General features: G+C 43.8%; 1 protein-coding gene across 2 annotated transcripts in view; it reads left to right on the plus strand.

Annotated features, from left to right (window-relative positions):
• Nucleotides 1–2,410: 2,410 nt before the first annotated feature.
• The window catches only part of oc90 (otoconin 90), a 50,749-nt gene continuing 39,657 nt past the window's right edge, over nt 2,411–13,502 (plus strand). The window contains exons 1-6 of one of the 2 annotated variants that reach the window (XM_039814499.1): nt 2,411–2,721; nt 4,670–4,721; nt 8,851–8,919; nt 10,185–10,359; nt 11,380–11,486; nt 12,399–12,530. In XM_039814499.1, coding sequence (XP_039670433.1) covers nt 4,679–4,721; nt 8,851–8,919; nt 10,185–10,359; nt 11,380–11,486; nt 12,399–12,530 — 526 coding nt within the window. In that variant the 5' untranslated portion in view covers nt 2,411–2,721; nt 4,670–4,678. Of the gene's footprint in view, nt 2,722–4,504; nt 4,722–8,850; nt 8,920–10,184; nt 10,360–11,379; nt 11,487–12,398; nt 12,531–13,502 lie in introns of those variants that run through there. The other variant, XM_039814498.1, reaches the window with a different exon arrangement.

Below are 13,502 nucleotides of genomic sequence, written 5' to 3' on the forward strand. Positions count from 1 at the left end.
TATGTTAGGTCCATATGTGTTTGTGTTATGTGCTGAATGTGAAAATGAACTGCTAGCTCCTCTGTCAGCTCTAGACACTGAACAGAAATAAGCAGAGAAATCAGACCAATCACAAAAGCTGGTCAGTCTGACATCATACTGCCTGAGCTCATTACTATTCATGAGCTCGCCCAGTTGGGCTGGGTAAAGGATTCTGACAGCCAGGCTCTCATTGGCTAGCTGTTAGCCAATCAGAGTCAAGCAGCTTAGCTCGTTGAATATTAACAAGAACTGGCAGAAATCGAGCCGAGTCTTCCTGTAGGCTTTCTATACCACGCTAGAATGGCTTGAAACAAAGTAACCAAGGTTACAGAGTCCATGGTAGACCTTCAGACTTTACCACAAAGTCATGAAATATGCGTGGCAGGGCACCTTTAAGGTTCGCAAAACAGTCTGGAATTTGTAAAAAAAAAAAAGAAGAAGTGTATAAATGTTGTCTTTTTCGACAGAAAGCGGTTTAGATTTCAGTTGAATAAAAGTCTGGCTAACTTTCCCAGCTGCCCATTGCTCCATCTCTCTGACGCTGCTCTCCAATCAGCTTTTCATCAGAGGCGATCACGGTTGGAAGTAGTTCAGACGACCGTCGCTTGTTTCAATCGGAGACTGAAAAGTACAATTTGAAACTCTGAAGCCTTCGAAATTACCCGTCACTTAAAGTGATGGTTCGGAGTAATTCACCCTAGGGTCCTTTGCACCATGACCTCGAGCCAAACACCCCCCCAGAAGCTTTTTTCACCTGGGTCTAACATTGGGCGAGTTAGCGTAGAGTAGCGTTAGCTGCTGAATAGCTTAGCGCAGGGGCTAATGGACCCACGTTTGTATCTCTTAAATGACCCCACTAATAATGCCCGAAATGATACCAAACGTCTACACTAGTATATATAGGTTATGCTCTCATAAAACGATGGATTGGAAAGTTTGTAAGTGGCCACTTGCGTATAGGCTACGGCGAAAGCTCTCTCTCTAAAGTACTACAATAAAGTAATAAAAATATATATATATTTACAGAGCAAAAGCAGAAACTGTCATTATGACTCTAGAGTCACTACTCACTCTGAAGATAATCACACACACTCACACACACACACACACACACACACACACACACACACACACACACACACACACACACACACACACACACACACACACACACACACACAGAGAGACACAGACTTACAATGAAATAAACAATGAACACAGAAACAAATATATACAAAATAGCTGTTCAGAATGTGCAAAATATATCTAGTAGTGAAGCGATGTGGTTCTTTGACCAGAAACCCTGTTTTCTCCCCACGGTTTCTTCTCATAAAGTAACTTACATCAACCTTTTTGGACTACAATGGCCCTAATATGCCGTATCACACACACACACACACTGTCAGCTTTTTAGGCACCTTAAAAAAAGGGGACATTTATTCTAACCAAACTTGTCAATACTGCAGAACATTTGCCAGATGCACCCAAACAAACAAAATAAAAAAATATACAAAATAGCTGTTTAACATAAGAATAAAAGAAACTGAATGGATTGAGTGCAGAATGTGCCAAAAAATATGTGGTTCTTTGACCAGAAACCCTTTTTTTCCCCAAGGTTTTTTTCTCCGAAATATTCTACTTTAATCTCAGTTTTCAGAGTTTTCTCTTTGAATATTACCCCCTCCCCCAGCTACATACATGGTTTTGAACTACCATGGCCTATAACGGACAGACACACACACACACACAGAGACAGACACACACACAGACACAAGGAGACAGACACACACACACAGAGACACACAAACACACAACCACATACACACAGAGAGACAGACACACACACAGACACAAGGAGACAGACACACACACACATACACAGAGACACACACACAAAGACATGAACACAAACACACACACACAGTGACACACACACACACACACCCCCAGCTACATACATGTTGTTGAACTACCATGGCCTAGAACAGCTTTTTTCGGCAGCTGAAACAAAGGAAAATAATAAATCATAATAATTCTAACCAGACTAGTGAGTGCTGCAGGACTCGCCTTTCTGTAATTGGATCCACTTCCTGCATGCATCAGGACATTTGCCCTAAACATCTGTACCACCACCCCCCCACACCCCCCAGATGCACAGATGCACCTGTCCCCACACAATGCCCCCACTATCAGTCCCCCCCCATTATTAAACCCCCAGCTCCTCTGCTTCACTGACCCCCCCCCACACCTGCAGCGGGTCATTGATCAGAACTGCTGCGAGGATCAGATAAGACCGGGTCAACCCCCCACCACCACCACCCATAGCGGGACAAAGGCCACTCTGTGGGTCCCTCTGTTTAGGACCCCCCACCTCTGTTAGAGCCTCAAATACCTGCCCAGGAACCCAAAGCATGAGAATCTGCTGCTCGGGTGTCACCTAATCGCCAATAAAGGCTAAAGCCCCCCCCCCCTCTCCTCTCCTCCTCAGTTGGACTGATAAACAGTTAGCGGAGCTCTGAGTTTATTCTTTCGGGGGAAAGAAGACTGCAGAGCACTAAAATAAAAAGGCTTCCACTCTCTCTATTGGCTGCTAGCCCCCCTCAGAGCCGCGTGGGGTCCCTTACGATGACTCAGCTTTTCACGCGTTTCTTTATTCAATGAAGAGGCCGTAAGTTCTGGTGCCGTCCAACCGCCACTAAGGTAAGACTTTTCAGTTAGTTTGACCTTTTTGAAGCTCTGTTGTTGGGTTAGCGGTTGCACTCGGAGGCTTGTCGGGTTCCTAAATACAGCTCTTACTCTGTGGTGTGGTTGTTTGTAGGCTTCCTGCACACTGGCTGCGTGGCGTGAGCGCAGCGTTTCGGTTGCGTGGCGGCTTGGTGGCGTTTTCTATGTCTTTACACACCAGAAACGTGTGTGACGCGCTGCTGCTGCTGCTAGCCTTGTCTGTACACATGGATGTTTCCCATTGATTTACTGCACTCAGGCAGTAGTATACTTCATGTTAAACATGAATATATATACTGATCTGATTACAGCAAAGACAACGTCGGCAGTATTGACGGCAAAATAGGCTCCAGAATATTTCCTTCTGTATTGACAGGTGCAATATTTGAAAATTGATATTTTTTTAAATTACATTTATATATCTGCATTTATGTCAAAACCTCGAGACTTTCAAACATCAAAATGTCATTTATGAATATGTATTCGTGTCAAAATGACATATAAACAGCTTTTCCTATTATATTTTGCTTGGAAACGCTTCCAAAATAGGCGTCGGTCCTATTTCTAGCACGCACGCGTTTTCACCGCGGCTCGAGCGGCGTCTGAGACGTTCGTGTCACGCAGGCAGCGTGCAAGCTCTAAGCTGTTACCATGGGAGCCGAAATAAAAACAGACACGCCACGCCGCTGACACGCTCACGCCACGCCGCCAGTGTGCGGGAGCCCTTAGAGTTTGTATTCTACAGTATATGACTTAACCCTCGTGTTGCCTTCTTGTCCAATACATTTACTTATTTTAAAAAGAACTTTATTGGTTATTTTTTTCTGTAATTTTTGCTCATTTTCAGCGCTATAAACCTAATTAATATGACACCATAACCAATTTTTTTGCATAAAAACAGGAATTATTTGGACTGTTAGTTAAGATCGGAGGATGTTGAGTGGATCACAGACAGTTTAGTCAGGAGACTGTTTTGAAACCATTTCATTTTTTTTTTTTTAATGCTATAAAATTGAATGAAACCCCTAAATGTAATGGAAGTAATCATTAATTTGTTAAATTGTTGTCTGGGTTCCGTAGAACATACATCCATGTTATTTTGGCGACAATTTGGTTGAAAGAAACCCATATTTCTGTAATTAAATACTTTGAAAACGGGTCAAATTTGACTCGAGGAAAACATGAGGGTAAAGTGAAGGTGGACAAAGCTTTTTTCTGCCTCTTTTTAGCTTCTACTTTTGGTTTTGCAGCCCATTTCCTGTCCGGTTCAGTCTCAGCGTCTCCAGCAGCAACCCGTCCCAGTTAGAGACTAGCTGGTGAACATAGTGGAGCATCTAGCAGCTAGAGAAAGAGATGTTTCCTCAGGAGTTGGTTCATGTTGCTCTGTGTCTGCTGGATGTGGATACTGGGCAGCTGTTTACTAACCCACTAACAACTTTAAGGCATTTATACCCTGTTAGCGTCCACTAAAAGTTCAGTTGTTGCCGCTGACAGACTCCGATTAATATTCTAAGTGTCTGACAACATTATGGAAAGGATCACTACAGAGATAGACCTTTAAAACCTCTTTGAGACCTTTCTGTTTAACCAGAAACAGCTCTGAAGTCGCTAGCGCTAAACCCACCAGACTCCATTTAAAAAAACAGTACTTTTAGCGTGTATAGAGCCAACATATTTTCACATGTAAATCAGTAAACTGTGTGTTTATTTCAACCAAAACTAGAGTTGTGATGGTTGGAAAAGTGGTTTCATAGTCATATTATATATACTGTATAATTGCCAAATTGAAGCTATGCTCTGCAGTAACAATGATCAGAGCAACATTTGTGTCTTTACTCTTAAAGATGGGAGTTCTCAGATTTCCCCCCTTTGCACCTAATTGAATGTTCATCATTAAACAAACACTTTCTCCCTCTGAATGCAGGTACGAGTCATGTTTGTGATATGGATTTTCACGCTATCTGCTCTTCCAAACGGTGAGTTTTCATATAGACACACTCTGATGCATCTGGACCAAAATCCGTCAACGTCTGATTTGATAGATTGCTACAAGATTCCTTTATTAATTCTTAATCTGTGCAAAATTCGACCGGTGCGCAGATGATGTTAAAACCGCCCTTTTTAGAGCCTACTGTACTCCGCTCTGTACAGCCCACTTGTGGTGCAGCTAAGGCAAAACTGAGAAAGCCTCAGAAGGCATTCAGAATCTTTCTCAGACTGCCAAGATTACAAGTGGGAGTCATGTGTTTGTGACTAGTAATGTTCCCACCTTTCATGCTGTGTAGAGAAATTCTATGTTCAAATGTATGTGTCACTTAAAGGTGCAGTAGGTAAGAGTTATAAAACTAACTTTCTGTCATATCTGCTGAAACTGACCCTATGTTCCAGAAGAACTACATGAAGCAGGTCATTAAAATAAATCCAGCTCCTCTGGCTCCACCTACAGCCTGGAGTGAGATTTGCAAAAATCCTCCGCTCCCTGTTCAGAGGCACCAATCAGGGCGGGCAGGGGTGTCTAACTGCGTGTCAGTCACTGCTCATGCACACACATTCATTCTCCCTCGTGGGGGGAGGGGCTTAGGAGACCGTTTTGGGCTTTAGCGGAAAGGGGGGAGGGACTGAGAAGTTGTCGATGTTCACATTTTTTGGCTAAGTCCTGGATCTTCCCAATCCTACCTACAGCACCTTTAACTTATTCAAACATGTAATTATAATGGCTGTAACTGAGCCCACACGGAGTGACACAAGGTACACTTCTTGCTTTTGGAAACATTGGAACAAATGTCTATATGTGTTTTAATCACTTTGATCTTATGAACTTGTGTGTTGAGTTTTACATATTTTTATACTGATGTAGGCCTGTAACAACTATTAAATAATTGTCTAACCGCAATTTTTTGTTTACATAATCACGGTTATTTTGTATAACCACAATTAAAGCATTAGAGCATTTTTCTACTGATATTGGTCACACTATCATTTTGATCCATCAAACGTGTTTGTAATACCTGTGTAGCATCACCTAACAGTAACGTTAGCTCACGTTAGCTAGCCTATGGATTCCTTCCAGAGGACGCCCCACCCTCAGGTGCAAGTCCGGAGGTTGGGCAGTTGAACAGGTGGCTGTCGCTGGGCTGTGGCTCTTTGCCTTGTCCTGCTGATACTCAGGTCCTGGATGACCAGGTGCCGGCCCTAGACTTTTGGGGACTAAGCAGGATTTGGTTTGGGGACTCTCCACATTGCAACATGTTGCCACTGCACTTGGCACTAGACCAACTTGTGTATTGTAAATATTAGTTTAAGCACTCATCATGTACAAATAAGTATTTAAAGACTTATGTGAGACCTATTTAGAATAGAATAGAATAGAATAGAAGATACTTTATTCATCCCCGTGGGGAAATTCAAGTGTCCAGCAGCTCACACATAAACACACACTCGTATACACCACACAGTTCCCTATAATTAATAAATAAATAAATAAATACACTGCGAATGCATACACAAGAGAGTTAAAAACAGAATAAAAGCAGCATAATTATATTATGTCTGCGTTAAGAGTTAATGGGAATTAAGGGGAGGGGAGGTGGGGGGGGGGTGTCATTTGTTGGTGTTAAATAGCCTGATGCCTGTGGGGACAAAGGATCTCCTGAACCTCTCTGTCCTACAGTGCAGCGAGAGCAGTCGCTCACTGTAACTGCTCCTCTGTCCAGCCAGGACGTTGTAAAGGGGGTGCTTGTCATTCCCCATTATGGCGTACAGTTTGTTGCATGCACGCCCCTCTACTACAGTTCTCAGTGAGTCCAGTCTTCTGCCCAGCACTGAGCTGGCCTTTTTGACCAGCTTGTCGAGACGTCTACTGTTCTTGTCTGTCATGTTGCCACCCCAACAAACCGCCCCATAAAACAGGACACTCGCCATCACAGTCTGATAAAACATGAGCAGCAGATCGCTACTAATGTCAAAAGATCTGAGCCTCCTGAGAAAGAAGAGACGGCTCTGTCCCTTTTTGTACAGAGCATCTGTATTAGCGGACCAGTCAAGCTTACTGTCCAGGAGTACACCCAAGTACTTGTAGGTCTGCACAACCTCAATGGCCTCCCCCTTTATGCAGACCGGCTGACAGTTTGGCTTTGACCTCCTAAAATCCACCACCATCTCTTTAGTCTTGGTGGTGTTCAGGAGGAGACAGTTCTTATTGCTCCAGTCACAGAAGTCCTCCACAAGGTCCCTGTACTCCTCCTCCCGTCCACCTCGCACACATGCCACAACAGCCGTATCATTGGAGTACTTCTGGATGTGGCAGGACTCAGAATTGTACTTGAAGTCCGATGTGTACAAAGTGAACAGGAACGGAGCCAACACTGTCCCCTGTGGAGCCCCCGTACTGCACTCCAGCGACCCCGAAACACACTTCCCCAACTTGACAAACTGCAGCCTTGATGTTAAGTAGTCCGTTATCCAGTTGGTCAAGGAGGGGGCCACCCCTATACTTACGAGCTTGTCTCTCAGTACAAGGGGCTGGATGGTGTTAAATGCACTAGAAAAGTCAAAAAACATGATCCTTACATAAGAACCAGGCACATCCAGATAGGCATAGGCCCGGTGCAACATGAAGAGGACCGCATCCTCCACTCCTATATGTTCCTGGTAGGCAAACTGAAGGGGATCTAATTCTTGTGCAACCTGCGGTTTCAGGTGGCGGAGGATCAGCCGCTCCAGAGTCTTCATAATGTGGGATGTTAACGCCACTGGCCTGTAGTCATTCATCTCCACCGGGCGTCCTGTTTTGGGCACTGGTACAAGACAGGATGTTTTCCACAACACCGGGACTTTCTCTGTCTGTAGACTCAGGTTGAAGAGGTCATGGAGGGGCTCCGCTAATTAGCTACTATTTCGCTATTAGCTATTAGCAGCAACTATCTTTAAATAGACCGGCTCTGACATGAGCTCTATTGTGGGACATTTCAAGCGCTCTTGGGGGGCCCTCTGGTAGCCACGGGGCCCTAAGCAGTTGCTTACTTCGCTTATGGGTCGGGCCGGCTCTGTGGATGATGTTGGGCTGGTTAAAGTCATGGAGGTGGGACAGCTGAACTAGTAAGTTAGTGGCTGCTCGTTTACTGTCCTCTTCGCTAGTAACTCACGTTAACGTTATCAATATTCCCCGCCATCGCCAGGCTCGTCGCTAGCGAGCCGACTTTTGAAAAAAGTCTAACGTTATGTGGTCGGTATGCTTTTCTGAAGTACAGTGTCTCTGCTGTCCTTTTCTTTTTAACCCTTTGGGTTTGCTGCTCCGTCGTTTTTAGTCAGCGATAACGCCTCGCTCTTGCATTCAGCCCTCCGCCATGTTTAGCGCGGCGAATGACGTCAATCAGATGAGCCGCCAAGGCAGAAAAAAGAAGAAGCGAACGGAAACTCAACAAGCAACATCAGTAGGCTATTAATAATCGATTATGGTCTGACACTCGAATACAATGCCGAATCAATGCATTGTAAAAATGATTAATAAAGGGCATTTTTAGATATTTTGAATTCCTCTTTAAGGGTATTTGCATGTAACTGATCCCCATGTATTTCATATCAAAATGTTCAGTGCAAATTTAGCTAGCCCTAACCATAGCTTTCTGTATAGCGATGCCCAAAATAGTTCCAAAAGCAATGTGTAGAGAGATCATTTGGCCCTAAAGCGGAAATATTTCTCAAATCTCTTGTGAAAACGTACTTTCACTCAATTGTTTTGCTGCTTGAAATGAGTTTACAAAAGTCTTGGCTTCATTAAAGTAGCGTCCTATGAATAAAATAGTAAATAAATGTCTAAAATGAAATTTTGTGACATCACTTTTTCAGTAGGAGTGTTTGGCAAACATCGCTTGGACTCGTCTTTTGTCCTCAGAGGGTTAAAGAAATATGAAACGGGCCATTTCAAACAAACTCCAGTGTCCTTTAAATGTACATATAAAGCCGCGGCTGACTTTTCCCGTGATGCTTCCATGTGTTTTGTGTAATTATACTAATGTGGCACGTGTGTGTAATAATGTGGTGGTTTACCGATGTGTTAAATGTTAATCAAATCTCAGTTATAATCACATTGGTCTTTGTCTTCAGCGCTGTCTGCCGGCTCCATCTTCTGCCCGGACCCAGAGGCCGGCGACCAGATCACAGATTACATGACTGGTGAGTGGTGACGATGAAACATAATGGCAGCGAGCGGTGTGACACATAAGCTGCTGATTATTATTATTAATGAGTGAGTCAGAAGTCTGATTCATTGGTTCGGTTTGGACCGACAGAACAACAATCTTTGAAATTGGTCCAGTATTAAAGCGTGATCGTTGTAACCGGCAGCCGCAGACCGGGCTGCAATGTAACCCTACGGGGCACGTGTACATCGTCAATTTCTGTCCACTAAAAGTTCTCTTTGTGCCGCTGACAGGCTCATATTATTGTTCTAAGTGTCTGACAACATTATGGAAAGGATCCCTACAGAAATAGACCTTTTTAAAACCTCTTTTGGCGATTTTAGCGATTTTTTTTTAGCATCACCTTCGTCGAAGTTCCAAGCGAGCCGAGTTGAGCTGCAAGTGAGAAGACTACTGTATGTGAGACATGCAATAATACAGTCACAAATATTTGACTTTTTCGAAAAAAATTTTTTTTAAAGCATTTTAATAAACTCTACGTGTCTGGCCCTTGATGTGATTCCTATTTTCCAGTGTGGCCCCTGAGGGAAACTGAGATTGACACCTCTGTAATGACGCCGTTTAGACACAAATACATATTACTAAATGGCATGTTGATGTTTGAAAGTCTCAAATGAAGTCTCAGATGTTTGAAAAGGTTTTGATATAAATGCAGATATAAATGTAATATAAATAAATATATATATATATATATATATATATATATTTATATATATTTTTTTCTAATATTGCACCCGTCAATACAGAAGGAAATATTCTGGAGCCTATTTTGCCGTCAATACTGCCGACGTTGTCTTTGCTGTAATCAGATCAGTATATATTTATGTTTAACATGGTATTTCATTTTATCAATGGGAAACATCCATGTGTCCAGACGAGGCTGGCAGCAGCGCCGCGTCAGAGACCTTTCTGGTGTATAAAGACATAGAAAACGGCACGCAGCCGCCACGCAACAGAAACGCCACGCTCACGCCACGCAGGCGGTGTGTAACCGGCTTAGAACATGTCCTCTGCCACTACTGTTATGGTGTTGTTGACTGATTCCCTGAAAAGCTCCAGTCCTACAGCCTGTGGCCTGAATGATTTTCTGCTCTGCAGGCGCCTCTGTGACTCAGAGAAACAGGATTATCTGTGATGAAATCACTCTGCTCTCCACCTGCGAGACGGAGAAATATTGAGTTCCTCTCACAGCCTCCGTGTGTGTTTGTCTCCTCTCGTTTCCCCGTCTTCGTGGCGCAGACTGCCTCGGCCCGCGCTTCACCTGGCTCCACTCGGTCTTCGATAATTTCCCCGCGCTGCTGGGCTTTGCTGTGAAGCTGCGCTGTGCGACGGGGCTTTGCCCGCGCGACCTGGAAGACTACGGCTGCTCCTGCAGATACGTGGCGGCTGGAAACCCCGCGGATCCTCTGGACACGTGAGTACAACTCTGATCGCAGCGGGCAGTGGCTGCTGCTGGATTTAAAATACAGCGTGGGGGCCGAATGGATTTCGGAGGCCTGGAGGCAGGCATGTGCAAAGTGGACTGGGAGAGTTTTAAAACAGATTGGAATATTTTTCGACTACCGGCTGGAGAGTGAGGTTTTAAAACATTATAGAGCCATTGGTATTCTTAAATACCCCCTCCCATCCCCACGAGGTATTTCATTCAGTTTAAAGGTCACATTTTATGCTTATTTTCTGGTTGATATTTGTATTTTGGGCTTCTACTAGAACATGTTGACATGAGTTTCATGTTCAAAAAGCACTTTATTTTAATGATATACCTGAATAAACCTGTAGTTATCCTCTGTCTGAAATGCTGTTTTAGCACCTGTCTCTTTAAGCCCCCAATTCCACACAAGAAAAGCCCAGTCTGCTCTGATCTGGGCCACGTTCAGCCCCGACAACCACAACTTTACAGACAGCTCTCTGCTGATTGGTTATCCCCTGTGACACAGCGACTAAACGAAAGACAGAGAAAAGATTATGGAAAAAAAATCATAATCACAATTATTTAACACACGATTACTCATTGACTTTTGCAAAGATGTTGCATTTTTTTTTACTTAAAGTAAGAGTGAAACATGGCGGCCTATAGCTCACCTGGTAGAGCGCGCGCCCCACATAGGCTCAGTCCTCGCCAGCGGCTCGGGTTTGAATCCGACCCGAAGCCCTTTTACATGTCACTCTGTCTTCCCTATTTCCTGTCTCTCTTCAGCTGCTCTAAATAAAGAAAAAAAAAACTTGAAGAGTGAAAAAAGTGAAACAAAATAAGACTTTACTCGCAAAACGTAATGTGCAAAATATTAGTTTTGCTCAATGACCTTGTTTTTGTGATCGTTAGGAGCCAGAATCGAAATTGAGATCACAATTAGATTCATTGCACAGCCCTGCAATGATTGTGTGTAACAATGATGTCATTTTAAAGTTGTTGTGTATTTCCTCTTTCCTCCAGCTGCTGTGCGACTCACCGGCAGTGTTATCAGGACGCTGCCCCCTGCAGGCAGCCCCTGCCTCCCCTCCCCGACAACTTCACCTGTTCAACAGCAAACACCAGCTGTGGTAAGACCCACACGCTACGGGACATTTTGGGAAATATGCTCATGTGCTTCCTCGCTGAGAGTTATAAGAGTAAGATAAGAAAAGCACTCATGTGTCTGTACAGTAGAGCTGTCGGTCTTCCTCAATAATACCATTCAAATTCCATTTGTTATTTGTTTTAAATAATCAAATAATATTCAAATATTTCATGCTCATATGCTGTCTGTCTGTCTGTCTCTCTGTCTGTCTCTCTCTCTCTCTCTCTCTGTCTGTCTCTCTCTCTGTCTGTCAGTCTGTCTGTCTGTTTATCTCTCTGTCTGTCTCTCTCTCTGTCTTTCTGTCTTTCTCTCTCTCTCTGTCTGTCTGTCTCTCTATGTCTGTCTGTCTGTCTCTCTCTCTCTCTGTCTGTATGTCTCTGTCTGTCTGTCTCTCTCTGTCTGTCTGTCTCTCTCTGTCTGTCTGTCTGTCTGTCTGTCTATCTCTCTGTCTCTCTCTCTCTCTGTCTCTCTCTCTGTCTGTCTGTCTGTCTCTCTGTCTGTCTGTCTCTCTCTCTCTCTCTGTCTGTATGTCTCTGTCTGTCTGTCTCTCTCTGTCTGTCTCTCTGGCTGGCTGTCTCTCTGTCTGTCCGTCTGTCTCTCTCTGTCTGTCTCTCTGTCTCTCTGTCTGTCTCTCTGTCTGTCTCTGTATGTCTATCTGTCTGTCTGTCTGTCTCTCGGTCTCTCTGTCTATCTCTCTGTCTGTCTCTGTATGTCTATCGGTCTGTCTGTCTGTCTCTCTGTCTGTCTCTGTATGTCTATCTGTCTGTCTCTCTGTCTATCTGTCTGTCTGTCTGTCTGTCTGTGTGACACGAGTCTTGCGTGTCTTTCTGTGTGTTAGATGACAGTCTAACAGTCTGTGGACATTAACGAGTTGTCTGTTCTCTGTCCCGGGGAGACGCTGCTGATGGCTGTCAGCGGAGGTTTTGTGAATGTGACCAGGCCGCCATCGACTGCATGACTCAGAGCGCTTCCAGCTCGGAACTGAGAGGCCTCGCCGCCGCGTCCTGCGCCGCTACAAACCACACAGGTGACGTGTCCTAATACACATGCATAGAAATGTTAGTTAACTGAGAGCAAAGATATTTAGGCCGCGTTCTATTTACCTCGCAACTCGTTTTTTTTACGAGGTTAAAGTCGGAAACACGCCCCCTGACCTCGGATTTACGAGCTCGGAACTCGGACAACCTCGCAGTAGCCCAAAATCCAACACGGGTGCCGCCCCGTATCAACAGTTGTGAAAGCTGCAGTAACATAAAGTTATAAGCACTTCTGTCTTATTTGTGTCACTAAAAATCTCTGAAGGCGCTAGCGCTAAACCCACCAGACTTCATTTAAAAAAAACAATACTTTATACAATGTAAGTTAAGGGCAATTGTCCAGCTTGTATTTACCTTCACAAAGTGCTCATTTTGCCGCTGACAGACTCAGATTAATATTCGAAGTGTCTGACAACATTATGGAAAGGATCCCTACAGAGATAGACCTTTAAAACCTCTTTGAGACCTTTCTGTTTAACCAGAAACAGCTCTGAAGTCGCTAGCTCTAAACCCACCAGACTCCATTTAAAAAAACAGTACTTTTAGCGTGTATAGAGCCAACATATTGTCACATGTAAATCAGTAAACTATGTGTTTATTTCAACCAAAACTAGAGCTGTGATGGTTGGAAAAGTGGACAGACGACCCAAAACGGCTTTTCATAGTTTAGTTTTCACATTTAGTTTCTGTCCACTTTGAACGAAGTGTATTTTACGATGCTAAAATTACTGGTTATTTACATGGAGTCTGGTGGGTTTAGCGAACGCAATTTTGTGGAGGTTTTTATGGTTAAAAAAAGGATCTTACTCTTTAACAGAAAGGTCGACCTCCTTAGAAATCCTTTCCATAATGTTGTCAGACACTTATACACTTAATAATAATCTGAGTCTGTCAGCAGCAAAACGAGCACTTTTGTGAAGGTAAATACAAGCTGCACAATCGCCCTATTAACTTACATTGTA

Source organism: Perca fluviatilis, chromosome 11, assembly GCF_010015445.1.
Source record: "Perca fluviatilis chromosome 11, GENO_Pfluv_1.0, whole genome shotgun sequence".
In the NCBI taxonomy this organism is placed as follows: Eukaryota; Metazoa; Chordata; class Actinopteri; order Perciformes; family Percidae; genus Perca; species Perca fluviatilis.